The following is a 27,525-nucleotide window of genomic DNA, read 5'->3' on the forward strand; positions in this document are numbered from 1 at the left end:
TCCTCTCTTCCATCCTCTCCTCTATTCCCCTCCCTCTTCTCTCTGTCCCTCACTCTCTCCCACCCTCTCCTCTCTCTCCCAATCTCTTCTCTCCCCCTCACTCTCTCTTCTCTCGCATTCTGTCCCATCCTCTCCTCTCTCCTTCACCCTGTCCTTCCTTCCTTCAGCACCTTCTCCTTTCCTCTCCCACCCTCTCCTCTGTCCTACCCACTCTTCTCTACCCTACCCTCTCCCTCTCTTCCCATCCTCTCCTCTCTCCCACACCCTCTTCCCCTAACCCTATCCTTTCTCCCACCATCTCCTTTCCCCCCCCCCCTCCTGGCTCTCTCACCCTTACCATCCGTCACCCTTTCCTTCCTTCCCCACTCTCTCGTTTCCTCCACAGCTCATTCTCTCTCCTTCACCCTGTCTGCCCACCCCCACCTTCAGATAGACCTCCCCAACCATCTCTCAATTCTTGTTCTCATTTATTGTTGTTTTGCCCCATGTGATGATTTTGTACAGCACTTTGGTCGGCATTGGCTGTTTTGAAATGATCTCTATAAATAAAAATGATTTGACTCGACATACACAACCCCCTCCCGACCTTACCCTGTTCTCTTTCCCTCACTGTGCACTCCCTCCCTCACCCCATTCTAAGCCCCTCCTCCCAATACAGACCTCCCCCTTATCTTCCTGTGCTGTTCTCTTGTCATGTAGAAAGGCATTATTATGTTCTGTTCACCAAATGTGACAAAGTGTGTGGTTCTAGTGTATGTATACCATGCTTCTTTGGCACGGGCACACACATAGAAAGTTCATGGCCTGTCTGCAACTTAAGACAAGGGGTTGTGGTAACCATGGAAACAGGGATTCCATAGATTAGCATTTGGTTACCGAGTTGGATTTTCCGATGCAAGGTGCATCATGCATGTGTCCGAAGTGTGGCAGTTCGGGGCCTCGTTAAACCCATTGCGTTCAACAGTGTATATGCGAGTGTTCTTGAGTGTGAACGCTTGGTGCTGCATTAAGGTTTCCCCTCAATAACTCTGCTTTAAAACCGTAAAACCATTTACATGGTCGACATGTTACAGTTATGTAATTCTGTACGTGTTTGTGTGCACGCATGTCCATGAGGGTCTGGTTTCTCAATTTTGTATTCCCTTTGACCTTGCCTGCAGTGTTATATCTGTCTGTTCTCTTCCTTCTCTTTTGATCTCCCCCCCCCTCTCTCCCCCCTTCTCCCTCTCTATCTCTCTTTCTCTCTCTCGCTCTCTCTCTCTCTCAGCCTCTTTCTGTTCACTCTCCTCCGACAGGGCAATGTAAAATGTATGAGAGGCAGAGTGCTCTATTTGTGGGCAGAGAACATAATGGTGAAATCACCACCTTTCACTGGAGCAGGGCAGATATAGTCCATCATCCAGCCAACATCCCCTCCGCCCCCTCTCCGCCTTGGGCATACGGCACAGAATAGATTAGGGTGTGTGTGCATGTCGTATATTTGTGTTTGTGTGTGTGTGTGAAACTTGTCTCAATGCTGCCACTGAGCTGTTTTGCCGAGTGCTCTCGTCATGGGTGGCAGCGGAGGGCTCCTGGCTGTTTATGAGGCCAGAGAGCTTCCAAAGCTTTCTGAGGAGACCTGCTGAGGTTGTGTTCCTACTCTCCTTCCCTCCCTGCTGGAATGAGGGAATCTGTATTCACACGGCAGAGAGACAGAGACAGTCTATGAATAATTATTCAGCGCTTATAGGTCATAAACACTTTGCCTCTGTGACACACCCCACCTCACCCTGGTACGGGGAGAAAGAGTGCTGGAAAGAGACAGAGAATGAAAGTGTGTGTGTGAGAGAGACAGAGAGAGGGACATTTAAGCATAAGAGAGAGTGTGTGTGCGTGCGTGTGAGAGAGGGAGATTTATGGATGGTAGCAACCCTGTACAATATGTATTTATGACAGGGCCTGTTGATCTGTCATGTTTTTTTTATCAGTTGGGATCAAAATTAGCCTTGCTGACTGACTTAGTTACCACCGTCAGAGCTCACATGCACACACCGACTCCCACAGCACAATATGAGTGTGTGTGTGTGTGCGTGTCAATGTCACGGCCCTGTCATGGTCAGTGTAGTACCTGGTTTTCCCTGCCTTAGTGTTCCTGTGTTTTGTCAACTGTCATCACTTGTGTCTCTTCCGTTCTTTTTTCCGTTTGTGTTATTGCTTCCACCTGTGTCTGGTTTGGTTTTGTATTTAAGTTCCTGTTTTGGTCCAGACTTTGTCAGTTGTTGTATCGTTAAAGATCTGTTTGTGAGTGTCCCCGCCGTGTCTTGGTCCTGTTTTGTACAGTAAAGTTTTGTGGTCAGCGATTCTGCCCCCTCATCTCCTTTGCACCTGGATCCTCCCCACACCACCTCTCGTGACAGTGTGTGTGTGTGTGTGTGAACATTGAGAACTAAGAATGAGAGAGATTGGAAAATAAAGAGATTGTAGAGATATTCTTGGAGATTATTCTGTTACACAGGCCATAGCTCTGCTAGCATGAGTACTGATTTAACCCCATGTTCTCTATCCTCTATAGGACTCTCCCATAGGACCTGTGTGGGACTGTGTGTGTAGATTAAGTTTCCTCAGCGCAGGAAACGGCTTTAGAAAAAATGATTGTCAGACTCTGTTTCCCTGGAAGCTCTTCCCTTGTTCTGCTTCTTGCCTATAATTCATTTGTCAGCAGAGAGAGAGATGAGAACGTACCTCCCTGCCCAGCCTACCCATCCCCCCTCCACACACGTCTGCTCTTTCTCACACATGCGCCAGCTCCAGCAAACATTTCTCTTTCTCGCCCAAAATGGTCCTCTTCTCTCATTCACCTCTCCTGTCTGTTCCCCGGCTCTCTCCTTCTCACTCTCCACCCTCCACTGTCTCTCCCCTTTCATACCGTCTCATTGCTAATTTCGGACAAACTCGTCCGTTTGTCTCTTAAACTCATACTGCTAAATCTGGCACATAGTTTCAACACTGCCCCAAATAGCTCAGTCCTAAAAAGTCCTCTCGGTTGTTACCATGGAAACCGTGAACAATGTTCCCTCTTGGGAACACGCACACACACACAAATGACTAATGACTTGAATCCACAGCGAAACATAGTAAAGGTGCCACATAAGCAGAGATCCAGAGGTCATTTCAGTTCACTGGACAAAGAATGATTATTTAAAAATGGAGGGATACAGTAAGGACTAGGAGAAAGGAGGATGTCCAGATGGAGGGATGAGAAGTAAGAGAAAGGAGGATAAACTGACACAGCCCCTCATTGTGACTCAACAACTGGCTGCTCGGGAAGGTTCAATGTTGCTCAAACAAAACAATACACAGAATGTAGCAGAACAATCATTTACACCAGCAAATGCTATGGAGACAGTGGAGGAAAGGCAGGGATTCCCAAGATAGGAGACGAAATGTATGATGTGACTCATGTGAGACACTCTCTCTTTCTCTCTTTCTCTCTCTCTCTTTCTTTCTTTCTCTCTCTCTCTTTCTCTCTCTCTTTCTTTCTCTCTCTCTCTCTCTCTCTCTCTCTCTCTCTCTCTCTCTCTCTCTCTCTCTCTCTCTCTCTCTCTCTCTCTCTCTCTCTCATACACACACGCATACACACACTGTGACAGGTACTGGCCAATGATCATTGGTGCTGATGGTGCACGGTGTTTTTCTTCGTACGCATGCTCAGACACAATGAGCAAGCCTCTCCCCTCCTCTCCTTCTCTCCCTCCCTTCAACCCTCCCTCATTCCCTCTTCCGCCCTCCGCAAGGCTGACAAGGAGCAGCACCAGTGATGTGTGAATGAGAGGTTCTGGTTTGGACTGGTTAAAGACGGTTTCTGGCACCGACAAGCTGGACACTGGCGCGAGGAGAAGTGAGCGAGCGCCACAGGGGAGAAGACTTGAGCCAGGGCGCGTGGTCCCTGAGGAGAAGTTGACTGTCGCAGAGGGACAGGCATGAAGAAATGATGGCTGATATCTAATCGACCGACAGCAGATTAATGTGCTCGGCGAACGACTGGAGTTGGCGCTGAGGGAGTCTTATTCCGGTGGGGGTTTTCTTCTTGCGAAAGAGCAGGTGAGATGCGTACTCGGTGCCGGCAGGGTATGACGGTATTGGTCCATTATCATCGCAGGTGTGGAACTTGTCAGGGTAAAACATTAGCTTGTGATTATACGTAACACTAAACTCACTAGATATGTGCTGTAGGCTATTTGGCCCACTTGTGTGTGTGACCTTTGATTTTTCACTGTTCATTTGATCTGAGCCAGAACAACTGCGGTCGCATGAGGTTCTTGCCTGCTTGGCGGGTACGCGCCTCTCCGTACCATTCATAAATTCAGCACAGGCGGGCTATGTTTTCTATAAAGAGGTTAGACTGCCGGTGACAGTCGATCTATATTTCTTCAGTCTTCGCCTGCAGTTGGTTGTGTGTATATGTGTGCGGGTGTTCATCAGCTGGCGTCACCGAAAGAGACCGATATAACCTTGACATTACACACACGCGATTAGTAACAGGATGACGCGCGTGCAGCGTCCCACAGTGTCTGTTTACCGTCTTGTCTGAGATGGTCTGACAGGTCAGAATGAGACGTCAGAGGTACGTGGCCGCAAACGTTATCGCCGCTCCATCCCGTTTTTAAACAATAGGTTCAGTGGCCGAGGATCAGAACATTAGCGGGCGACAGTAGCGGGATTCTGTTCTAAAGCGACATTCGTTCTCCATGGGCATACAGTGGTCTGGATACATTTATGTGAGCTTTTCTGAACCAGGAGTGTTTCTCAGCGTGTCAGAGGCAGGCTGGGTTGAGGCAGCCAGTTGGGTTGTGTGAAGATGTGTCAGAGGCTGGCTGGAGGCTGTAGGGTTGAGGCAGGCTGTAGGGTTGTGTTAACATGTGTCAGAGGCAGGCTGGAGGCTGTAGGGTTGAGGCAGGCTGTAGGGTTGTGTGAAGATGTGTCAGAGGCAGGCTGGAGGCTGTAGGGTTGAGGCAGGCTGTAGGGTTGTGTTAAGATGTGTCAGAGGCAGGCTGGAGGCTGTAGGGTTGAGGCAGGCTGTAGGGTTGTGTGAAGATGTGTCAGAGGCTGGCTGGAGGCTGTAGGGTTGAGGCAGGCTGTAGGGTTGTGTTAACATGTGTCAGAGGCAGGCTGGGGGCTGTAGGGTTGAGGCAGGCTGTAGGGTTGTGTTAACATGTGTCAGAGGCTGGCTGGGGGCTGCAGGTTTGAGGCAGGCTGTAGGGTTCAGGTAGGCTGTAGAGGCAGGCTGTATGGTTGTGTAGAGGTGTGTGGCTGGTCTCTTGGTGACAGCAGCATTGCAGCAACCAGTCTGCAGCAGTGGGGTGAATTACAACCAGATCATCCACTCTCCAGCCCACACTCCCCCCACAGCAGGTCTTACCTGATTCCATCTAGCTCCCCCCCAGAGAGAGATAGGAGATGGGAAGAGGAGAGAGAGAAAAAGAGAAATACCTTCTTAGGATTTCATCAACACTCCTAATGTCTGGACATGCACTGTTTGTCTATGAGGCAGTAACTATAAGACTTACATTATATAAATATAACCGTTGGAGAGTTTTTGTTCCAGCAACTACTCTGGTGAGCTTTCCAAGATAGGAGACATCAAATGTACATGTATACAAGTATACATTGTATACAAATACACAAACATATAAACAGGCAGAACAGCAGACAGGCAGACGAGGCAGGTCGAAAGAAAGACAGGTTGATGCAGACAGATAGCCAGGCTGACAGACATACAGCCAGACCTACTTGCAGCTGCGGTCGAACCAGAATTAGTTTGATTTACATAATAAATACCAGGGCCCTGTCAGAGCAGCTGCCCTACTGGGGAGGGGAGAGAGAGGGATGGTAGTAATGAAAGGGATGGGAGGAGAAAACTAGAAAGAGCAAGGGAGAGAAAAGGTGGAATGGGGAGGTGAGAAAGGATGGAGGGATAACCGGGAGGGATGGAAACTGGGTCATAGGGTCATAGGGGTCAAGTCATGGGTCACTTTCGAACCCACCTGAGGTTGCTTGACTTGAAGGAGGTATATTGTATTGTGCCATTTCTTCAAACAGACATCTTTACAGAACATTGCAGACAGACCAATTACTTCCTGCCAACACAAGTAGTGGCCATGTATTGAACTGACAATACCAGCCTATGTTCCATTCAAAGCACTCATTTCGACTATGTCAGTACCTTTTAGACGCAAGAAAACCCCTTAATAGAGACATCTGAGAATCAGAATCGCTGGTGTAAATATCAAGCTTTAGAGATACAGTAGAAACAGAGGTTGCAGAGTTAGAGGCTGGATGGATGGTTGTATAAACCACATTGTGTGTGTGACTCCTCTCTCTCTCTATCTCTCTAACTCTCTCTCTCTCTCGCCCCCACAGGTGTGTGTGTGTGTCTGCTCTGAGGTGTAACCATGGAGTCCACCCACCTCCTGGGAAGTTCTAAGAAGCGAGTGAAGATTCACCCTCACACTGTCACTGCCAAGTACGCCACACAGGCGCCCTTCTCCCCCCAACCCGGCGTCCACACACACTTCCCCCAGCCTGGGGACGAGGGCTACGATGACGCTCCCTCCTTCGAAGACTTTGGCTCTTTCCTGGAGGAAAGCTCGGACAGGAAGAAGCTGACCGAGGGCAGGAAGTGGCCTGGTCGGACTCTGTTCGGGGGCAAGGACAAAAGCAAAGACGCGTCCCTCAAGCCCACGGTGGTGGGGATGGAGGGGGGAGACGGGGGGGTGAAGGGCACCGGGAGGGGGGTGGGAGAGCAGCTGGCGAGCTTTGGCCAAGCGTCCGTGTCGGCGTCGCGGCTGACATGGGTGGGCGTGCTGGCAGCGGCGGCGGCTAACGGCTGCGTGATGGTTCTGACCCGCCTGGCGGCAGAACGCTTTGGCCTGGGCCCCCTGTTTCTCCTCTTGGTACGGTCCGTGCTCCAGCTGCTCTCCCTGGCCGTACCACTACAGCAGGGGGAACATCCTCTGGGCCCTGAGGGCTTCCGTATACGCGTGGCCCTGTTTGGCTTCGCCTACTCCCTCTCCCTTTGCTGTACCTACTCCTCCTTGTCCTTCATCTCCCCCGACGACGCCACAGTGACCTGGCGCCTGGCGACCACTGCCCTATCAGCAACGCTGGCCTTCCTGCTACTGGAGGAGAGAATGGGATTGGCCGATGGGGCGGCGGTGGCGGCGGGGGTGTGTGGGCTGGGGCTGGCACTGGTCCCAGACGCCGGCGAGACCGGGCTGGGGGCGCCGGAGCGATTGGGATCCGGCGAGGTGTCTGTCATGTTCTGGAGGAGCGCGTATGGCTGGTCGCTGTCAGCAATGGCAGGTTTGTGGATGGCCCTGGCTCTGGTCGGGTACCGCTCGCTCAAGGAGCGGCTCAGCGTCAGCACAGCCCTGTTCGCCATCAGCTGGACCGGCTGTGTGTCGGCAGGGGGCTCCATGGTCCTGCTCCAGGAGGGGATGGTCTGGCACTCGGGGGCCCTGGCGTGGTGCCTTCTCCTTGGGCTGTGTGTCTGTGCCGTGGGGGGGTTCCTGGGGGTCACCCACGCCCTCTCCCGGATACACCCTGCCCTGGTGTCCGCCTCTCAGAGCATCGAGATCCCTGTGGCGATGGTGCTGCAGTTTGCTGTGCTGCTGTGGGAGCCAACCGTCTGTGAGATCATAGGGGGCGTGGTAGTGACGGCGAGTGTGGGTTGGCTGGTGGCAATGAAGCTCCTCCCCTCTCGCACCACTGGGAGGAGACAGAGGGAGGAGTACGAGGAGATTCTGGACTCACCCATCAAATAGACAACACTTGTTTCTCGCTTTCACTCTCTCTTTGTCTCTCCCTCTGATGCTCTGTCTCTCCCTCTGTCACAACCACACCCTATCTCTCCCCTCCTCTCCTCCTTCTTTCTCTATCTATCTCTCTCATTCTCTCTCCCCCTCCCTCTGTGTCCTAAGAGACGCTATTTAATGCTGGGTTGGAAAATATCAATGACAGATGTATTTATTTTGTATTGTTGTTGTTGCTGTTGGAAAAGTGCCAATCTTCTTGTCCTGTGTGTTACAGTAGTGATGTGAAGTGACATTAAAGTCTTAATGGTGTGCACCGCTGCCCTCTCTCTCTGTCTCTCTCTCTCTAACACTCTCAAGTGCCAGATATGTCAGACTTTGCGTGGCTTGTGTATTTATTAGTGTGTGTGTGTGTGTGTGTGTGTGTGTGGGGGGGGGGGGTGTTGGCTGTGTATCACAGGATGAAGTGTTCTTCTGAGCCTGTTGAGGGACGCCAGACTAATCAATGGCAATTATCTGGCTGTTAGCATGGAGAGGGTGGGGGAGATATACAAAGAGAGAGAAGGAAAAGGGGGAGAAAGAATTAGCGTGGGGTGGGGGGGAGAAAGAGGGAGAGGGGAAGGGAGAGGGGAGAACAAATGATCCTGTGTGGGTGGGCGGATAAGTGTGGGAGAGAGACAAGGATGATGAGACAGATGGAGAGGACGAAGAGATAGAGAGAGGGAAGGGGAGTGAGGGGAGAGAGAGAGAGAGAGAGAGAGAGAGAGAGAGAGAGAGAGAGACAGATAGAGGAGGAAGGGGAGTGTGTTTGGCCAGGAGCCTGGTAGAAGCTCTAATGGCAGAGGAAGCTGTGATTAAGAATAATAACTGCCTGTCACACACCAAAAATTTGGCAGCCTCTCCTCTTTGCTCCTATCTGCTCCTCTCCACTCTTGACTCCTCTCACCTCCTTTCTTAATTTCTGTCCATGTTTATCATGAACCTGGTGACATGAAAAAAAAATGGTCAAGGTACAGTTTTTCTTTCAAACATGTCTGAGTGCAGTGCACCACCCAGCTGCTAATTTATGTGGAAAAATAAAGGCACAAACACATACACACACACATTGCCATGATCATAAACCTTTCATTAGTGAACATGTGTGAGTGATGTCAGTATAGACCTGATTAACACACACACACACACACACACACATGCACACATACACACGCAGAAGGGAGGGAAGAGGGAGGGACTTTTTCCAGAGACTAATGAACATGTTTTGAAGAGTCTTTATTCATTATATCCACATAAAAACATATATAGCTGCAGTCCTCAAACTCACAGAAATAATACAAACTTCCAGAACAATATACACAGTATGTTCTATAATATACTCCTACAGTTTCCAGATGTTTCTGCATCTGTATAAAAGATGGTATGATATGTGCAAGTGGTACCTGGGGTAGGCCCAAATACAGATCCCAGAACAGGTTGAAATCCTTTCATCACCAGCCCATCTCTTCTCCTCAAGATCCTCTCTTTTTCCTGTTCCCTCCTCCCTCCATCATCTCTTCTTCCGTTAGCAGACTCAGTTGTACCTGCACCTTCTGCAGCTCCTTTGCGATGGTAAGCAGGGCCCTCTCCAGCTTCAGCATGTCAGTTGAAGATGTCACATCCTGTTTCTTCTGGCTTGATGGGACAGGCTTCCCTGCTAATCCCGCCCCCAAACTTCCGGGCTTCAATGCAAGTTGTCCCGTTCCCTTAGGCCCCTCCCCCAAACCAGGAACCATGCCACCATTTCCAGGCCCCAATGGCCACTGTCCCCCCGTCTCTTCACCTCTCTGCTCCTCGGCCTCCAGTCTGCCAAGCAGGGTGCTCTGCTCCTGGCTGCTCTGCAGGAGTTGCTGCAGTGTTGCATTGATCCTCCTCTCCCTCTGCTCTCCCTCCGCACTGAGCTCCACTAGGCCTTGCTGCAGCCTCAGCCTCACCTGCTCCGCCTCACCCTGGCACACTGACTCCAGGGTGGGAACACACTGCTGGCAAGTCCCTGTCGTCAGCCGGTCCACCTTGGCTGTGAGGGAGGCCATCCCTCCGCAGCAGTCCTCCAGGGCTTCCAGCAACATGTTCTGCCTCATGTGGGAGTCCTCCAGGGCAACGAACAGCTTATCCCAGCGGGTTAACTCTGCAGCCTGGCATGGTGTTTCTGTTGACTCCGCTGGAGGGACAAAGAACAAGGGAACCAGTCACTCAGGACTGGAACAGACAGAGAACTAAAGACTAAAGACAAAAACAGATGACCACAGAGCCATGCACAGAGGAACAGAACAGATAGAGAACACCAGAACAAGATACAGAAGAACAGAACAGGCAGAGAACGACAAAACCAGATAACGAGTTCCGGAACAAACCAAGAACCGGCTGCCTCATCAACATATAGCGAACACCAGCAACACTAGAGAACGTGAACCCAGACACCATGACAGGGTGTCCTCTGTTGACAGGTTAGGAGATCTGGAAATGAAGGTGCGGTTCATTTTATGCGTGAATTTGTTCATTATTTGTAGATTTAAGGGGAAGACAGAAGGGAATTAGTTAATTGATTGTAGATTCAAGTCGAAGACAGAACACTCAATAACAAGTCAAAGAGATGAGGAGGTTGGAAGACAAAGGATGAGGTTAATGAGAAGAATAGAGTTAACCAAAAGCGAGAGAAACTGACCTCTCTGTTGCTCCTGTGTGATCTCGTTGTCGTAGTGATCGGTGTAGTTTACCTCGTACTCTTCCCTGGTCACACACAGCGACACACACACCCAGCAGAGCACACACACCAGACGGCAGACCCAGTACACACACATACTGATGCTCCGGAATGTGTTTGTGTGTGCATGGAACTGAAAAAAAGAAAAAAAAGGAAAGTTATTCTTTGTTCCAGAATTTTTCTTTGGTCCTAAATATTGTGCTGCACACACACTATTTCTTCTCTTTTTCTCACTTTCTTCCTGGCTGTTTTTACTCTCTCTTCTCTCTCTTTCTCTCTGTTCTCCCTTCTGGTCTGTGAAGTTAACCAGACTGAGCCCATGGCAGCTACGCATACTGTTATAGCTCTGCCACCAGGGAAGGATGGGGAGGGAGGGGGAGTAGAGCTTCAATGGAGGCAGCGTGTCAAACCCAACCTCCTGCAGGGGGAAGGGGAGGGACAGGGATAGGAGGGAGGAGAGTTGGAGGATGGGAAGGGGAGGGGGAGAGAGAGGGAGAAAAGGGAAGGAGCAGGAGAGGAAAGGACATGACAGCTACAAGCCCTGGAAATAAAGAACAGTGCACAAGACACACACACACAGACACACACACACACACACAGACACACACACACACATGTTCTTGTGTATCTGGTACTCAGGTATGCTTAGGTGAAGGGCCCCTCTGTCTTTGTTGTGTCTGTTACTCAGTCCTGGGTACAGATAACTGATGTCAGGCCTCTATGTGGAAGTGTGCTGGAGGGTCAGACAACAGAGCTGGTTGGGGTCAGGGCCAGAGGAGGCCCCCATCCCTGGGTCTGCCGGTGGCATGTTTACTGCAGGATGCGGCACCACCTGTGCAGTGGACAAGAGATGGGGGATGGGCGGTCAGTTTGTCGTCCCTAAGTAATTCAACAGATCTGTCAGCACTGTATGTGTGCACGTCGCATGTTTTCCACATCAACTCTTCCTCTCTTCATCCGTCTCCCCTGATAGCTTCCCGTTGATGTGCCTCTGGGTCACACTGATCATGGTAGGGACAAGCAGAAACACACACATACATATACACACACAGGGATAGGCACTGGCACACATATACACGCACATACGCACACACACAGACAAACACACACGCACACACACAGGAGAAAGCATATTTATCACCAGACACCAGACGCTCTTTAACACCCCCACCTGCAGACCACACCCATGTGTGGGCCAGACACACTTCTGTCTCTCAGCACTGATCCCACCCAGAAACAGGGAGGGAGATATGGAAAGAGAGAGAAGGAGGGAGAAAGGGAGAGAGAAAGGTATAGAATGGGATAGGGGCAGAGGGACATAAAAAGAGAGAGTGGGAGGGAGGGAGGGAGAAAATTAAGAAATAATAAAGAAAGGGCAGTGACGACACATACACAGAGCTAAATATAGAAATAACACATGAATTCCATACAACACAACTTAACTTGGTGAATAAACCACCGACTAATTGTACTAAGCTCAGCCCAGTTGCTGGTCAGTTAATGAGCCAGTGTTGTTTTGTGGGGTGTTCACTCCTCTGTGGCCATGCTGTACTGGACAGTATTATAAAATTGCTATAACATACTGTGTGTACATGAACACTAAAGCACATTGAGACACAATAAAGGAATGTCCTGTCAAGGGACAGGCCCCTGAACTATTATTACAGGAGGATGTTAAACAGACACATATCAGAGATGTCATTATTATTTCTGTACAGTATTATTCAGACGGATGCCCTTCCTGTCACACGCACACCAGGACTCCCCAACTGCTCCCCTGGACCCCGTCCCATCCTAAAGCTGATCCTTGTTCCAGGTGTCCCGGCATCCCTGTCTCTGACCTCTGACCCTGTGCTGACAGAAAAGCACTGTACCCCTCACACAGGACACATCAACATGACAGTCTGTATCTGCGATGGCTGATCTAGAAGCTTCTCACTTCCTGTGTGACTGCCAGGGGCTGAGGATATCACATGCCGAGGCTGTCTGGAGGACAGAATGATCCAGCTACCAGGCATTCCAGAAAATATACAGAGCATGATACTAGGAAGTTGTCAGACAACAAATGATATGACATAGGATTCTAATAAAGTCAAAAAGGAGAAGACGGCTTTATTACGTAGTCATGCGAGGTGAACACATACACATGCAGGGGCGGACTAGTACAAGTACGACATGTACTACTGATTGTGATGAATACAAATTGTAAATCCTTCAATTTCTCCCACAGCGGCCCGCTCTGAATCTGACTCAGTCTGTCACAGCAGAACCGGGGGATACTGTGTGTGTACGTGTGTGTACAGAGAGATAACCCATTGTTATGCTTGGCCCAGAGGAGCGGACATCACCCTGAAACACATTCTATAATTAACTGTTACTGGAGAAAGAAGACATTAAAGACTTTTACAGTGGGTGTTTACGTCCCTGTAGACTGTGTGTGTGTGTTTGTTGTTGCGTGAATGCAAAAAAATAATTGCCTTTTTTTGTGAATGTTATTATTCAATTCAACAATGCACAATCTGACCTCAACGGATGTAAAAAGCTTTGTGTCTATCCATGCAGGGCATCATTGGTAGACACACAGCAGAGAAATATATCAACATCTGGACACAAAGACCTTCAGCCAGCTTCACATTGGGAGGCTTGGGGGAACGTGTGTGTGTGTGGGGGGGGATTGGGGGTAGAGCGAGGGATTGTGTGTATGTGACCAAGATTATGTTTGAGAACATGGAACATGCAAGAGACCCTGTCAAGCCTGTTGACCGCCTCCCAGTCCTCCGTTCCCATGGCAACAGGTTACCGCATGGAAAATGACCTCAGACTGCAGGGAAAGAAATTGGGGTGCAGGGGCTCACAAACACACACTTAAAAAAACATACACCCTTATACATACAGGATGTACTAACACACAATTCACTCATTAGTGTTTCTTCTAAGATTTTAATAGTTCTATCAACATCAACATTTACAAACACACAAACTTAAGACAACATCAGTGTATTTACCTCGATGTTTGAATGGTTCTATGAACACACAAACCCACATATTGGCACAGTTAATTTATCATTTAACAACTTGTATGTTTACCATCAGTTGCTACACCATTAGTAAGGATTTCTAGTCAAACGTTGAAGTTGACTGGTTTAGATAGATTGATAGACTGACAGACAGCTTGTAACTAACAGAGTGAATTAACTCTCAGACACCATCAGATTCCACACACACAGACATAAGAGCGAGGGTGCTGTTCCCCTATCAGAAGAAGGACTATCCTGGTCCTTAGGGCCCGCAGTCCTGTGTGTTCTAGATATTTCCCTGTTCCAACACACCTGATTCGAATGAATGGGTCATTATCTATAGGACTGAGGAACTGATAAAATTGATGGGCAGAGAAGCTTAACCAGTTGTAGTGAATGTTAATGCAAATATAAAGGCAGGAATACCTGTGGCTCGATTATCTCAGTTTCTCTCGGTTTACACAGAGGTCCATGATCTCGGACAACAGATTCTACTCAGATGACACAGCATAATAACAAAATGGCAGACTGTGACATGTTTCATATAATCCACCTGTTTGAAAAGAAACACGATCTACTAATGAACAATAACACAAACATCGTTCATCAAATGATTCATTAGTGTGCAGTGTGCACCCACCATGACTATAAGTAATTTTGCTAACAGTCTATAGATCACATAACAACAGTCGGCTTTAATAATATTATCCTCCCACAATGCATCTGTTGTTTACAGAAGACTGACATACAGTCACATAATTCGTTGCATAATAAACATTGAGATCACACAGCTTGCACATGTTTTGGCAAAACTGAGTCCTCCTCAACTCTCCAACCCTGGTACCACACCTTGGATACACACACTACTCAACCCCTGATTGGTTCACCTCTCCATTAACTAATGGGGACTGATTGGTTGCCTGGTTGGTTGTCAAGGGCTCATTGGACATTTGATTGGTCTCAGTCTTGGTTGCTAATGGCTGGTTGGTTGACAAGAGCTGGCTGGTGTCCTGGTTGGTTGTTGCTGTTGCCCATTGTGCTGGTATGGAGGCTGGGGGATTGTTTGAGGTTTGGCTGGCAGCCTGGTTCATGTCGAACAGCAGGCTGGTCACCTCGATGGCTGTGAGGTTGACTGTCTGGTTGGCTGCTATTGGCTGACCGTTTCCATGGTTGATTGCCAGGCTCTGATTGGATGCCGACTGCCAGTTGTTGGAACAAAACACAGCTGGGATGCTGCAAGGAGTCAACACAGATGTTAATGCAAATTAGGGCTGGGCGATATGGGTAAAAAAAATCGATAGATATTTATATTTCCATTCGATAACGATAAGACAATAGACCACAGATCCGTAGTAGTAGCAAAATTTAGTCTCTTCCTCTACTTTTTCCCTACACTCATTAAGTTTAGGCAGTGCGGTTTGAGAGAAATGTTTGCGACCAGGGAGCACGTACCTAGGGTCAAGTAACTTAAGCTTTTTAAAACCTTGCTTTTTATCAATACCTTGGCACAAACACACTTTCTGCATGTTCCAATGAGTGATTTTGCTTCAGGTGGTAAAAAAAGGTTTGTCGTATTACCAGACTTGGTAGCCACCTTGTTTAGGCTACTACACAATTTGCACCGCACATTGATCTGCTCTTTGTCGGATTTCAAAAAGCCAAACCACTTCCAAATAACTGAAGAAGACGAACCCTTTTTATCAATAATTTCTTCATTGGAAGTTGCTCCCTCGCCATGGCTATCTCTACCAATGTTTTCGGCAATAAGACTAATTTTCCGCGGTTAACATTAGCTACTCCACTTGAGGTGCTCAATATATTTTAGTGAGCGTAGGCTACCATTTCTATGCAACCTCCTGCTGCATCACAAAACTGAAATGGACTGCTGTTCCTCATTACATGACATTATCGAAAATGAATTAATGTTACGATATCTTTATTGAAGGAAGTCATTACTTCAATAAATCGCCAAAAATTATCACCCAGACCCTAATGCAAATACACACACATACAAACATAAAAATGTGTAAATACACACACACACAAACATTCACAAACCCACGTCCACGTACATCAAATACACACGCACACAGACAGTGTTCACCAGACCTGGACATCTGCCTCTGGAGCTCTTGGGTGTGTTGGTCACATTGGGCGTAGTACGAGGCCTGGGCATCCACAAAGTCACACAGACTACGCATGTGGTTGGCCTGACACACACACAGAGCCAATGTTACCATCAGGGGAGGGCTGTGTGTGTCCTGTACATATAAGTGTTTGCGTGTGTGTAGTATACATTCAGGAGTGTGTGTGGACCCGTATGTATGTGTGTATATATATCTATTCACAGACTTGCTCAAATTTGTTGCTAACCATACACCTCATGAAGTGATAACATTAAAAGCTATTGCATCATGTATACTTGCATGCCTTTGGTATGTCATAGAATAAACCAAAGGAGCTGTGAAAATTGATTAATTATTGCTCATTCTACAAAGATACTCTAAAATGGCCCGGACAGATTTGTTAGTACACCTTAGAAAGGATAATAAATAATTTTATTGTGATTTTCCAATATCTTTAAGTATCACCCATGTCTCCAATCTTGTAAATCAGTCATCCAGCCTTTTTAAATGGAGGAAAGTAGTCAACGTGCAGTTTGGTATATCATTGTGTGCACCACACTGGTACACCACAAGGTACGTCAGTTTCTGATCGCACCATCTGTTGCTTTGTGAGAGAAAGTGGCCTCCGTGGAAGAAAACCTGAGAGGACTCCACTATTAAAAGAAAAACATAAAAAAGCCAGACTGGAATGTGTTCAAATGCGTATCAAGCCACAATCCTTCTTGAAGAATGTATTTTTAATCAAAATTTGAGTTTTTTGGAAAGTTACATCCGCTCTAGGTTTGCAGACGAAAAAAATACTTTTTCAAAGAACACCATAGATACAGTGAAACATGGAGGAGGCTCTGTCATGTTTTGGGGATGCTTTGCTGTGCCTGGCACAGGGTGCCAGGAATCTGTGTAGGACGCAATTCAATCTCAAGACTGTCATGGCATTTTGGAGCAAGACTTCCTGCCTATTGTCAGAAAGTTCTGTCTCAGCCACAAGTCATGGGTCTTCCAACAGGATAGTGACCCAAAATGCATCCCATCAAACCTGAGACAGTTGGAGCAGTTTGCCTGAGAAGAGTCGGCTTAGGAGCTACAGAAAACATTTGATTGCAGGGGTTGCCTCTAAAGGTTGTGCAACAATATTAGGTTGAGGGTCCTGTAAGGCTGGGTGTCAAACCTGCCCCCACCTCTCATATGCTCAAGTCTGGAGTTTCTGGACGGTCTCAACTTGATGGCTCTTACACGCCATTCAAGATGTAGTCTAATTGGTTGTTCTTGTGTATAAAGGGAATTGTAATGCGTTGTTCTTTGGATTCTTCATCTCCTGAGACCTTCTCCTCAGTTCTCCCTTGTCCTACTGTCCTACTCCTTGCTCACCTCTTGCTTTCTCTCTGATTTACAATGATCATGGTAGAGTGGGTAAGATTTAAAGCCTTCATTTTGTAACATGTTTGCCTTCTAATTGATTTCGTTCATTTGCAATGTTATTAAATGCGTATTTCATTTAACCGTACTTTGACCATTCTTGCTCTGCTTTAACCCATATTGTCAAATACCTGGAATTCTATTGGTATTGGCATTATTTGGTTCATGCTAATACACTGTTCAGTTTCCCATCTTCCTTTTAACCATACGGGAATTCGTTTTGGTTGCTTGGCCAATATTTAACCCCCTACAGTCCCATCTTTTTTCTTCATGTAATTTTCATTTGTTTTATTATTTACAATATTATGTTGGAAAACAAAATCAAAGTTGGATTTCTATTATAAAAAATGGTGGATGCTAATTACTTTAGTCCGTTTCAAATTATTCCAGAGGAAATTTGTCATTGTTAGTTTTTTGTGAAGGGGTATCAACAAATCTGAGCATGTTCATACTGTATAGGATTTCCTGTGTGTATTTGTACTGTACATATGTGTGTGTGTGTGTACTTACGTGAGTGTTGCTAATCCCCTCCAGTAGGCGTTTGGTGACCTCAGCTTGTCGGTCGAACAGGCTCTGACAGATCCTCAGCTCCATCTCTGCCTGCAGACACACACAAACACACACACAATCAATGATACTACTAACTTACTCTGCAGACACACTTGAAATATGCAGACTTAAAACATGCACCAATAACCCAGGAGAAGGTGTTCTGTGACTTACCTGAGAGATCTCCTGGGCCCACATCTGCCAGCAAGGTGATCAGCCAATACAATAGGATAACAAAGAGATCAGCCAATAGAATGACAGTGATCAGCCACTGAGAAAACGGAGACACAAAACCATTTGGGTCATTTTGTTATATTATTAGTGATAGAACACACCTTCAGCCATTTGACTCGTAGGAAGCTGAACATGTAGGAGGCATAGACCACGTAGTCATCTCCCAAAGGGTTAGCATTCAGATTCTGACAGAGAGACAGACAGGGGGCAGAGAGAGTTGAGAGAGAGGGGCAGAGTGAGAGTGAGTGAGAGCAAGAGCGAGAGAGGGGCAGAGAGATACATTTGAGAGGGGCAGAGAGTTGAGAGAGAGAGGCATCGTGAGAGTAAGAGAGAGCGAGAGTGAGAGAGGGGCAGAGAGAAGTTGAGAGGGGCAGAGGGTTGAGAGAGAGAGTTGAGAGAGGGGCAGAGAGAGCGAGAGAGGGCGGAGAGGATTATAAAATGGACAGTTGTGCTTGACTCCATACCCTTCACGGTATTTTGTTGATACTCACTCTGGCCTCTCTATCGGCCTCATGAGCTTTCCTCAGCCTCGTCTTGGCTATGTCCAGATCCAGACGCTTGTTCACCAACAGCTTCCGCTCATTCTGTACACACACATAAAGTTACTGAACTACTGTTGTTTTTATCGAGAATGTATGTATTGTATGCACAGTGTGTGTGGGGCATATGTGTGTGTGAGTGTGAGAAAGAGAGAGTGTGTGTGTGAGTGTTACCTGTATGTCTCTGTATTCCCCTTCAGTGTAGCTACGTAGAGGAGACAGGAAGTGTATGGCCGTGCTCTGGATGAACTTCCTCTCTGCACTCCCGAACTGCCTCTGAGCCTCCCCACTCTTCAGCAGAGCAGTCCCTGCATACACACACACACACACAACAGAAACAGGTTAACAGGTAAGAAATGGGTGGCGTCACAGTTGCTGAGTTGGGTCCTGAGTAGGGAAGTTGTACAATTTCCCAGTAAGATATTTAAAGGTATAGATCTTGTTACGGTACTATTAGTGGGTGTGTTAAGCCCCAGTTAGAAATGTATATGTACTTTAGCAGTTCCCGTTGGAGTGATCCATGGCTGGGTCCTAAAGATAGGGTATAGATCAAGTCACAGTGTAGTAGTAGTACCATATGGTGTGTTGGTTTCTAGGCCCAGGCTAAAGTGCAGGTGAGAGCAATACCATAGGGTGTGTTAGATCCGAGTTCTAGGCCTGCCTGGCTCATGGTTTCTCCCAGCACCTCGTGGGGGCATGGCCTTGGAGGGGCGCTCCAGTCCAGATGTTCATACAGCAGGTTCTCCATACGTGCTCCTGCAGGTCAGGGGTCAAAGGTCAAACCAGAACGCAGAGCCACGTTCTAAAGTGCATGTAGCTAGGCCCACTTACTGTGAGTAACAACAGTAGCTCCAGTAACGATAATGCAAATGTAAATAACAGTAAAGATAAGTGAGTGTTAGAGCTTGCTCTTTGGTTCTATTCCACATTCCTGCATGAGGATGCATGTAGGCCTTTATTACATAACCTTGACATACCTTGGGCTAATGCTTATACTTCGACCCTTAGCCCCTCTTTTGTCTCTCACCAGAAAGTAAATCACGGAAGGAGAAGACATTGTTACTTTATCCATACTAGTTTGATGGGGACGGCTGGCTGGGTTGGACAAAAAGATCTTCCATCCCACAGGTAATACGACCAGTGGAGAGAGACTAACCTGGATTGGGCTGAAGTAGAACCTCAGTCTGTGAGATGATCTGATCCGTCCTGGTTTTTATGACGTCAGCCTTGACCATGAGATCCTCCAAGCTGCCTTCCAACTCTGTCTTCTCCGCCTGTCCCAGAGTCTCCTCGGTATACTGAAGTTAAGAACGTTTCAAATTGGCTGCAGACCTGCAAATGATCGTAGCTGATGCACAATACGTGACGAAAGCATGTGTTTACCTGAACAGCTCGGTTAATAAACGCACCAGCGTCTACAGCCAACCTTGTGAAATCCATCTTCACCGGGTAACTTGGTGCAAAGGATGTTGTTAATGTGCTTTCTCTTGAAAACTATGTCCTACGACACCTTTAGAATACTGGTAAAAGGAGTTAGCGGCCATAGGTTCCTTCGTACACACTACCCACAGGATTAAAGCTCCAGTGTCTGTGACATCTTTCAAAAACATGTCAACAACGGCGGTGGCATCTTTCGCCTAACTGACTCCAATGACGTGACACGACATTGCCGCGTTCTGGGTTCATCCTCTGAATGACAACTGGCTTTGTGTTGACTTGTTCAGATACGATCCTCCGGTTCGCAGCTTGGGGCGTAGATTTGGTGACGACAGGGGTTTGCGCGCACTCCGCGCAGAACTCCAGCGCCGTGACGCGGATTAAAACCCGCCGCATTTAAAAACATTGAAGTCCTCAATTTCATGACTATCTTGGTGCGCTGTACATATTTGTAATTGAATGCACGTCATGACTACTAACTTTAACAAAAATAATTCGTGTTATGTCTTAGGCTGCATTTATGCCATTTGGTTAATGGGAATCCTACCCTTCTCTTCAGTCCCTCTGGACAGTCCTAATCCTACCTAAACGTAAACTGGAACAACAGCAGAGCGTTGACGAATAGGAGGAAGACAATAACAATGCAGACGGTCACCCTCTGAGTGTCGGAACTCATAGCAGAGCCACAGATCCGATCTCTTGACTTCACTTTCGAGTCTAATGTCTTGTTCACCGTTCACTACTCCGCAAGATAGCCTTCTGGTTCATCCTCTTAGGCTATTACCTGACGGTATAACCCCGTTCTACTTGGTGTTAGAGCATAGAGGAGTGATCTGATTGGACAATTCTGTCCAGCAGCCATATCCAATGGTTGTGTCTGTGTGTTGGGATTAAAATAGGCATTTGACAGACTAACTCCTACAGTAATCTGACCAGCAGGGTTAAAAGATTAAAACACACACACACACCTTCCTCCCTGACATCAGATAGGATAGAACCAACGCTAACACAGGAATTATGCAAAAAATATCACATAATTTATAAGTGCAGGAAACACACATATCTATTCCACTGTATACAGAATGTGAAGCGATACAACACTTGTTCCCAAGGACAGAATAGACCTGAACCAAAAAGCAACACAGTTTACAAACAAGTCAGCCTCTCAAAAAGCATGTACGTTTGTGCATGTATGTATGCATGCGTTTACGTTTCTGGAGTGTATGTGTTTGTGCATGCGCGTCACAAGTAGGGCCCCCACCCCAGGTACATAAGACAGAGCAGCTTGTAATCGGTGGCCTCCTGGATGAGGTAGTGGACGTGGCCCTCGATGGACAGAGGCAGGCCCAGGACCTTGTTCCTGCTCTTTATCACCCCCTGAAGGCGCTGCTCGATCTCACATACATGGGTCTTAGCCTGGGGAGGGTGGGAGAAAGAGAGAGAGGGACAGGTAGACAGAGAGAGAGGGGGGGAAGGGAGGGGGTGGGAGAGAGAGAGGTAGAGAAAGAGAGGGGGGGATGTAGACAGGTAGAGAGAGAGGTAGAGAGAGGGGGGGAGGTAGACAGGTAGAGGGGGAGGTAGAAAGAGAGAGGGGCAGGTAGAGAGAGAGAAAGAGGTAGAGAGAGAGGGACAGAAAATAGAGAACAAGAGACAGATAGGGAAAGAGAGGTAAGAAAGAAGTACAATATCCTCATGGCAAGTCATTTTGCTTCAGTTTGAACAACCTTTGTCCAGAGTGTGTGTGTGTGTGTGTGTGTGTGTGTGCACGAGTACCTTCTCGTTGACAATCTCTCCAGTCTCGCTGGCCTGGTTCTTTGTGGCGGGCCCCCTGGAGGACTTACTCCACTCCACCAAAGGGTCGTGCAGGAAGGTCTTGAGCACACTGGCAGAGAGAACAACACAACCCTGTACTGCTGCTGCTAGTGTGCTTTCTATTCAACAATGCCAACACTGAATGTTTTAACCACACGAGTAACAAGATGTAAGATGGCTCAATGGTAGAGCATTTGACCGCAGGCGTTGGATAGTACAATTTAGGTTTGTTGGATCTGTTTAGGTCTGGGATCTGTGGTTTGGTTATGGGTCAACAAGGTTGTTGACCCGTTACGTGTTCCCTGAAAGAGGCCTTTGTGTATAACTCTGGAATGCAAGCAATTCTTCAGTTTTCTTTAAACAATTTTTTTCAGTTTTTAGTTTATTTTTACAATAAATATTACATTTTTCTTTTCTATTTACCTTTGGCAAGTTACAGTTTACCTTTGCACCATTTCAGGTAATTTGCGGGACTGCTTAAATGTCAATGAAAACTGCGGAAATGCTGGTGTTCGAAAACTTTGTACCGGCAGTGTACATGTGTGTATTTTTAAGTACCATGTACATGTGTGTCTGTGTATACACACCTCATGAGGGGTTCCCTCTGGTCCCTCATCAGGCGGAGGGTGACCTCGCACGCCTGTCTGAACAGGCCCTCTGTGCCCATGGGACCCATGGCATGGACCATGTTCTGGGTCAGACGGAACGGAACCACCTCTGGAACATCAAACGTCTCTCCCTGGAGGAGGAGAGAGGAAGTGGAAGGGGGAGACGGGGGAGTGGGGGAGGAAGGGGGAGAGGAGGAGGAAGGGCGAGAGACGGGGCGGACGGGCGAGAGTGAAGGGGGTAAAGATAAAGATAGAGCCGATGGGCAACACGACAGTGATGCCAGATGGAAATGATGAAACCTCCACACACGCACCCTGTTGAAGAGACAGTTGAAGTCGACGTGTACACACTCTCCGGTGAGCGAGTCGAACAGGATGTTCTCTCCGTGGCGGTCTCCCAGTCCCAGGATGTAGCCCACCATGGACATGACCGCTGTGGAGCGACAGTACGCTGAGCGACTGCTGTACCTGCGCACACACACATTCATATATATTGAATTGATGTTTATTGGCCATGAAAGTTTGCACAGACACGGAATTTGATTTGGCAGGAGAGCCTACCTAGGCAGCCATCAAAGGCGCCCACCAGAAAGATTACAGCAAAGCATAACATGAGGAGAGAGGAGGAGAGAAAAAGGCAACCCCCATACAATGCTCCTAGAGGAGTACAGTATGGGAACAGGCAAAAACCTCAGCACATAAGCCCACAAACATTAACAACACAACATTACAAACACTTGCAATGGGAAAGGGCGGTGGGGTAGACCAGCAGCATCTGGACCTGCGACCGTAATAGGCGCTGGACACAGACCCGCCAGCCACCCAGGGAAAAGCAATCGAAGGCGTTGGATGGGGGTGGGGGGGTGGTGGTATCTACAAGACAGACAAGACAGAGCGAAGCAGGGAAGGTCAGGGAGGGGAGGATAGAAAAATGCGACCGCCTTCGTCGAGAGCCAAGAGGGAAAGCAAACACACATTTATACAAACACACATGCAAGGCACATACACAAACACACATAGAGGAGCACACATATAATAAGATAATGTGATTTAGAATAGGGGTTCCACAATACTGGACATAATAATAAACCCTCTATGAGGAGAGTCAACGGCTGTGATGATTTAGTTCATCTGGTTTGGGTGTACCATGTGGTGGGGTCGGGGAAGGTTCGGAGGAACCACTCGTAGAAGACAGGGGGATGTCGAGAACACAGCTCCTTGTGGACCCTCAGCTTCTCCTCAAACGCTGCCGTCTTATGAAGAACCATCTTCCTCAACTCCTTACCTGACACGCTGATACCTGGGTCACACACACACAGGAGAATGACGTATTCTTGTTGGCGCAGTTATGCCCAATTGTGTGTGTGTCTGTGGGTGGGGGTATGTGTACCTCTCTCCTTGTACAGCTTGATGAGGATGTGTCTCAGTCCTGCGGTGTTATTGACCCATTCCACGATGCCGCACTCCTCGTTGAGGGGGATGACAGCGTAGGTACGGATGTGCAGCTCCCTACGCCTGGACTCGGCGTCTTTACGGAGGCACTGGAGGCACGCACACCCACAAGCAGTTCAGTCCTTGGTTATCGTCCGAACAAACACACGCAAGCAGTCCAGTCCTTGGTTATCGTCTGAACACACACACACCTACCTTGTTGATGAGACAGTTGAATTCCATAAGCCTACAGTCCTTCCTCAGGTCATCTTTGGGTTTGCACATCATGGTGTAGCTCTGTCCATCTGAGCCCTTCAGACTGATCTTCTTAGGCTTCTGCAGAGACGCCAGGATCTCCACCTGAAACACACACACACATTCAGAGGAAATGGACAATAATTCACCTCCATACACTTTATCTAAAGCACAGAAACTGCTAACCGACACAAACATACACGTTCAGAAAAATGAACTCTAGTTCACTACATACCTAGGGTAACCTAGAAAAGGACTATGACAGAAAAAACGCAATGACGCATTTATGACCAAAAGTCCCCTCCTTCATCTCCCACACACACATTCCCACACATGCCAGGTCGCGAACGACCTTGAAAACCGACACAGGGATCAGACACTGACCGTGTCCTCGAAGCCGGCCAGGTAGACCCAGCGGCCGGGGAAGGCGTCGTGCTTGGTGCTGGCCCCGCTGGTGGAGGGCAGAGTGGGGATGAGGAGCGCCTGCAGGGGTATGAGGACCTCGCTGAAGGAGGGCTCCTCCACCAGGCGCTTCAGCTGCTTGAAGTGGACACTCATGCTCAGGGTGGTGTTGTTGCAGTCCACCTGGAGCGAGCAAGCGCACACACATTCATTGTTGTGAAACGATACAACTTGAAGACGTCCTTTGTATGGGCACTGTAGAAGCAACTTATTTGTTAGCCTCCAAGTGTGTTTGGTGTAAATCGTACTGCTTTTCCTAATAGAGCACGCACCAGGGTACATTCAAAACACAAACAAGTTGAATATGGGACACAGTGATTACGTGCATCTGTATGCAGGTGTTCTGTATGTGGGTATGTTATGTAATATCTTTGTGTGTGTGTGTGTGTGTTGGCGTGGTGTGTATGTGTTGGCATGGTGTGTGTACCGGTTTGTTACAGAGCTCCAGCAGCTTGTCGGTCAGCCTGTTGGTATCTCCTATGAACTTGCGTAGGGACTCCTTCAGACTGACCACCTTGGTGAGGATCTCCTTACAGCGGTTCATACGGGTGGGGTAAGACGACTGCAACACACACACACGTAGAGCAAGCATTTCATTTTTTGACGACTCTTAATGCACTCCTGATATAAACTTGAAACGAGAAAAACACAGATTATGTATAACACATAGAACTGATTGTGATGAACAAAAAATGTGAATTTAAAAGTTAGTGATTGCACGTGGGAGTTGGTTAAAGATAAAGAATGCATGTGTGTGTGTGCGAGATTTTGTGAGTGGGACATTCCCCGAGCCCAGACCTTAGACACAGCCGTCATGAGCCACATGGCCTGCTGGGGGTAGGCCAGGAGGACCTTGGCCACGATGGCCATGAGCACGGAGAACACCTCGTCGCAGGAGTGACACACGCGAGAGATGAGCTGGCTGAACACCACGATGAACTGGTAGGGCGCCAGGTTGGCGCAGTGCTCGCTCACCACCGCGTTGATCTTCCCCAGCTCTGCGCGCATCTGCCTGTCCGTACGCCCCACTGACACAAACGCACACACACAGTGTTAGAATTAGAAGCCCCGACTGACTGCCTCACAACCTTGAAGAGACACGGACCTGGAGTCATGATGAGACACGCAATGAAACCCTAACAGTCAAGGTGAACTCCCTTCAGAAAGGCCCAGAACCACAGCCCTCCAGGGGCCGGAGCCACCCACCTTTCTCCTGCTCGTACACCCGGGCCCCAAAGTCCAGCCAGAGTGACAGCATCCTGGGCATGGCCTGGTAGATGTACTGGTTCCCAAACTGCAGAGCTCTGGAGAGGACAGCATACAGCAGGGAGGAATACAGCAGGCAGACCTACGATGAGTTTAGGAACTACACTTCAAAACTAGGCCCAAGAATTGACTAACCAAATAAGTCAGCAGTAGGCTTGTCACATCCTGGCACACAACAACTTAAACAACAAACTTAAATGCCAACAACATCAACATAATCTTTTTAATTGCAGCTGTATGTTTTTGGTTATTTACTGGCGCTGGATGATATGGTTGCTGTGTTTTGATTTCCCTATGCTGTGTTGTGTGTTCTAAATTAGTTTTGGCTTGTTTGCCTGACACTCGATGTGCTTGTACACTACACCTACAAAGTAGTCCTGCAATGAGCTAATGAATTAGACCTGTGATAAGCTTATGCACTAAACCTATGAAGTAGACTCTCAGTATGAAACTTTAAACCAGACTTATGAAACACAACATCGATGAGCACTTTGAGACTCATCCTCTTGCATTAAGGTGTTTTGGGAAGTGGAGCTGCTTAGGGTTAGAAGTATGATACTGGGTTGGTGGAGCTACTTACTTCCCAAAGAAGATGACAATGTAGCGGATGAGGTTCCCCTGCTTCTCCAGCTTTTTGTCTGTCACTGTGGGCATGACCTTGTCATAGTACTTAGCCAGGTAGAAGTTCCCATCCTCCCACTCTGGCAGCAGGCTTGTAACATCCTGGCACACAACGTAAATGACAAACTTCAATGTAAACAACAACAATATAAATAGCAACACAAACAACCACAACGATAAAAATTGCTATAGAAAACAACCACCTAAACAAACAACCACAGAATAAACTCAATATAAACAACCATATAAAGGAAAAAAAGTTCTGTGCATGTGTATATGGGTTTTTAGTAGTGCTGTCAGTTTAACGCGTTATTAACGGCGTTAACGCAAACCCAAATTAACGGCGTCAATTTTTTTATCGCGCGATTAACGCTCTTTTTGGCCTAGCAAACTTTGTAGTTTTTTTTTCACATGCTGTTGCAACAACTACCGAAGTTAGAAAAACTACAACACCACACCGGATCTAGCTAGACCGGAAACAAAACAACAGGCACGCCACACACTTGTTTGGCTTGCGATCCGGCTAAAGCGTAGTAGCAGAGCCCGTTTACGGATATGAGACATTCTCTGGTAGTAGGTTAACTTTACGTTTTGAGTGGATGGCGAGCGCGAGACGCCGAAATGGATGCCAATAAGATTCTGAATGGAAAGTTTACTTTTAAAAAGTTGCCAAATGGTTCCATTGACAAGACCAAGTGATCTGTGTGTTTTGTCGTTGTAAAATGAGCTATCATTGCAGCACGTCCAGTCTGAAATACCACTTGATGGCCAAGCACACAGATGACGCAAATTCTCCGCCCCCTCGTCAAAGCCAGGCGATTGCAATGTTGTTTTCAATAACAAAAAATATTTGCACGAAGCAATCCGAACCACTTTTCCATGTTGATAAGAGCATTAAAATTTGAAAAAAGAATGGTACAAAAAGAAATCAAGGGACATTTAGAATAGATAGAAATAGAAATGTGCGATTAATTGTGATTAATCGCGAGTTAACTATGACATTAATGCGATTAATCGCGATTAAATATTTTAATCGTTTGACAGCACTAGTTTTTAGTCTTTAAGGGTTGGTGTTAATCAGAATGGGATTTTTTTGCCATGAAAGTTTGCACAGACAAGGAATTTGCTTTGGCAGGAAGGTGCATACAGTAAACATATAGGAATCTTAAATTTAAATATGTGGTCTAACTATACTAAGGATACATAAACTAGCAATACTAAG

The 27,525-nt window shown here is 47.5% G+C and overlaps 4 protein-coding genes across 6 annotated transcripts in view; 1 reads left to right on the forward strand and 3 right to left on the reverse strand.

Annotated features, from left to right (window-relative positions):
* Positions 1–3,769: 3,769 nt before the first annotated feature.
* Positions 3,770–8,089, forward strand: slc35g2a (solute carrier family 35 member G2a). Its single transcript, XM_047017073.1, has 2 exons — positions 3,770–4,080; positions 6,400–8,089. Exon 2 carries the CDS (start codon positions 6,432–6,434, stop codon positions 7,800–7,802), a length of 1,371 nt encoding a protein of 456 aa, XP_046873029.1. The 5' UTR covers positions 3,770–4,080; positions 6,400–6,431; the 3' UTR covers positions 7,803–8,089.
* A 955-nt stretch (positions 8,090–9,044) lies between these two features.
* On the reverse strand, positions 9,045–10,858 carry LOC124464635. 2 transcript variants are annotated; one of them, XM_047016497.1, is made up of 3 exons: positions 10,765–10,858; positions 10,492–10,663; positions 9,045–9,987 (listed from the first exon to the last, which is right to left on the reverse strand). In XM_047016497.1, the coding sequence occupies exons 1-3, from the start codon at positions 10,849–10,851 to the stop codon at positions 9,299–9,301; spliced, it is 948 nt and encodes a 315-aa protein (XP_046872453.1). In that variant the 5' UTR covers positions 10,852–10,858; the 3' UTR covers positions 9,045–9,298. The 2 variants fall into 2 exon arrangements, with proteins under 2 accessions (XP_046872453.1, XP_046872454.1); XM_047016498.1 differs by having other exon boundaries at positions 10,492–10,829.
* A 2,610-nt stretch (positions 10,859–13,468) lies between these two features.
* On the reverse strand, positions 13,469–20,773 carry LOC124488379 (endophilin-B1-like). Its single transcript, XM_047051052.1, has 10 exons — positions 19,795–20,773; positions 19,568–19,709; positions 19,039–19,167; positions 18,586–18,719; positions 18,364–18,456; positions 17,974–18,057; positions 17,813–17,836; positions 17,600–17,689; positions 15,657–15,757; positions 13,469–14,780 (listed from the first exon to the last, which is right to left on the reverse strand). The coding sequence occupies exons 1-10, from the start codon at positions 19,849–19,851 to the stop codon at positions 14,411–14,413; spliced, it is 1,224 nt and encodes a 407-aa protein (XP_046907008.1). The 5' UTR covers positions 19,852–20,773; the 3' UTR covers positions 13,469–14,410.
* Positions 20,774–20,863: 90 nt separating this feature from the next.
* The window catches only part of atr (ATR serine/threonine kinase), a 30,532-nt gene continuing 23,870 nt past the window's right edge, over positions 20,864–27,525 (reverse strand). Inside the window, exons 37-48 of one of the 2 annotated variants that reach the window (XM_047051032.1) lie at positions 26,263–26,405; positions 25,623–25,720; positions 25,215–25,444; positions 24,844–24,978; positions 24,339–24,539; positions 23,916–24,059; positions 23,659–23,809; positions 23,415–23,568; positions 22,583–22,736; positions 22,248–22,399; positions 21,622–21,730; positions 20,864–21,264 (exon numbers count right to left, since the gene is read on the reverse strand). In XM_047051032.1, coding sequence (XP_046906988.1) covers positions 21,091–21,264; positions 21,622–21,730; positions 22,248–22,399; positions 22,583–22,736; positions 23,415–23,568; positions 23,659–23,809; positions 23,916–24,059; positions 24,339–24,539; positions 24,844–24,978; positions 25,215–25,444; positions 25,623–25,720; positions 26,263–26,405 — 1,845 coding nt within the window. In that variant the 3' untranslated portion in view covers positions 20,864–21,090. Of the gene's footprint in view, positions 21,265–21,621; positions 21,731–22,247; positions 22,400–22,582; positions 22,737–23,414; positions 23,569–23,658; positions 23,810–23,915; positions 24,060–24,338; positions 24,540–24,843; positions 24,979–25,214; positions 25,445–25,622; positions 25,765–26,262; positions 26,406–27,525 lie in introns of those variants that run through there. The other variant, XM_047051039.1, reaches the window with a different exon arrangement.

This window comes from Hypomesus transpacificus, chromosome 3 (genome assembly GCF_021917145.1).
Source record: "Hypomesus transpacificus isolate Combined female chromosome 3, fHypTra1, whole genome shotgun sequence".
Classification (NCBI taxonomy): Eukaryota; Metazoa; Chordata; class Actinopteri; order Osmeriformes; family Osmeridae; genus Hypomesus; species Hypomesus transpacificus.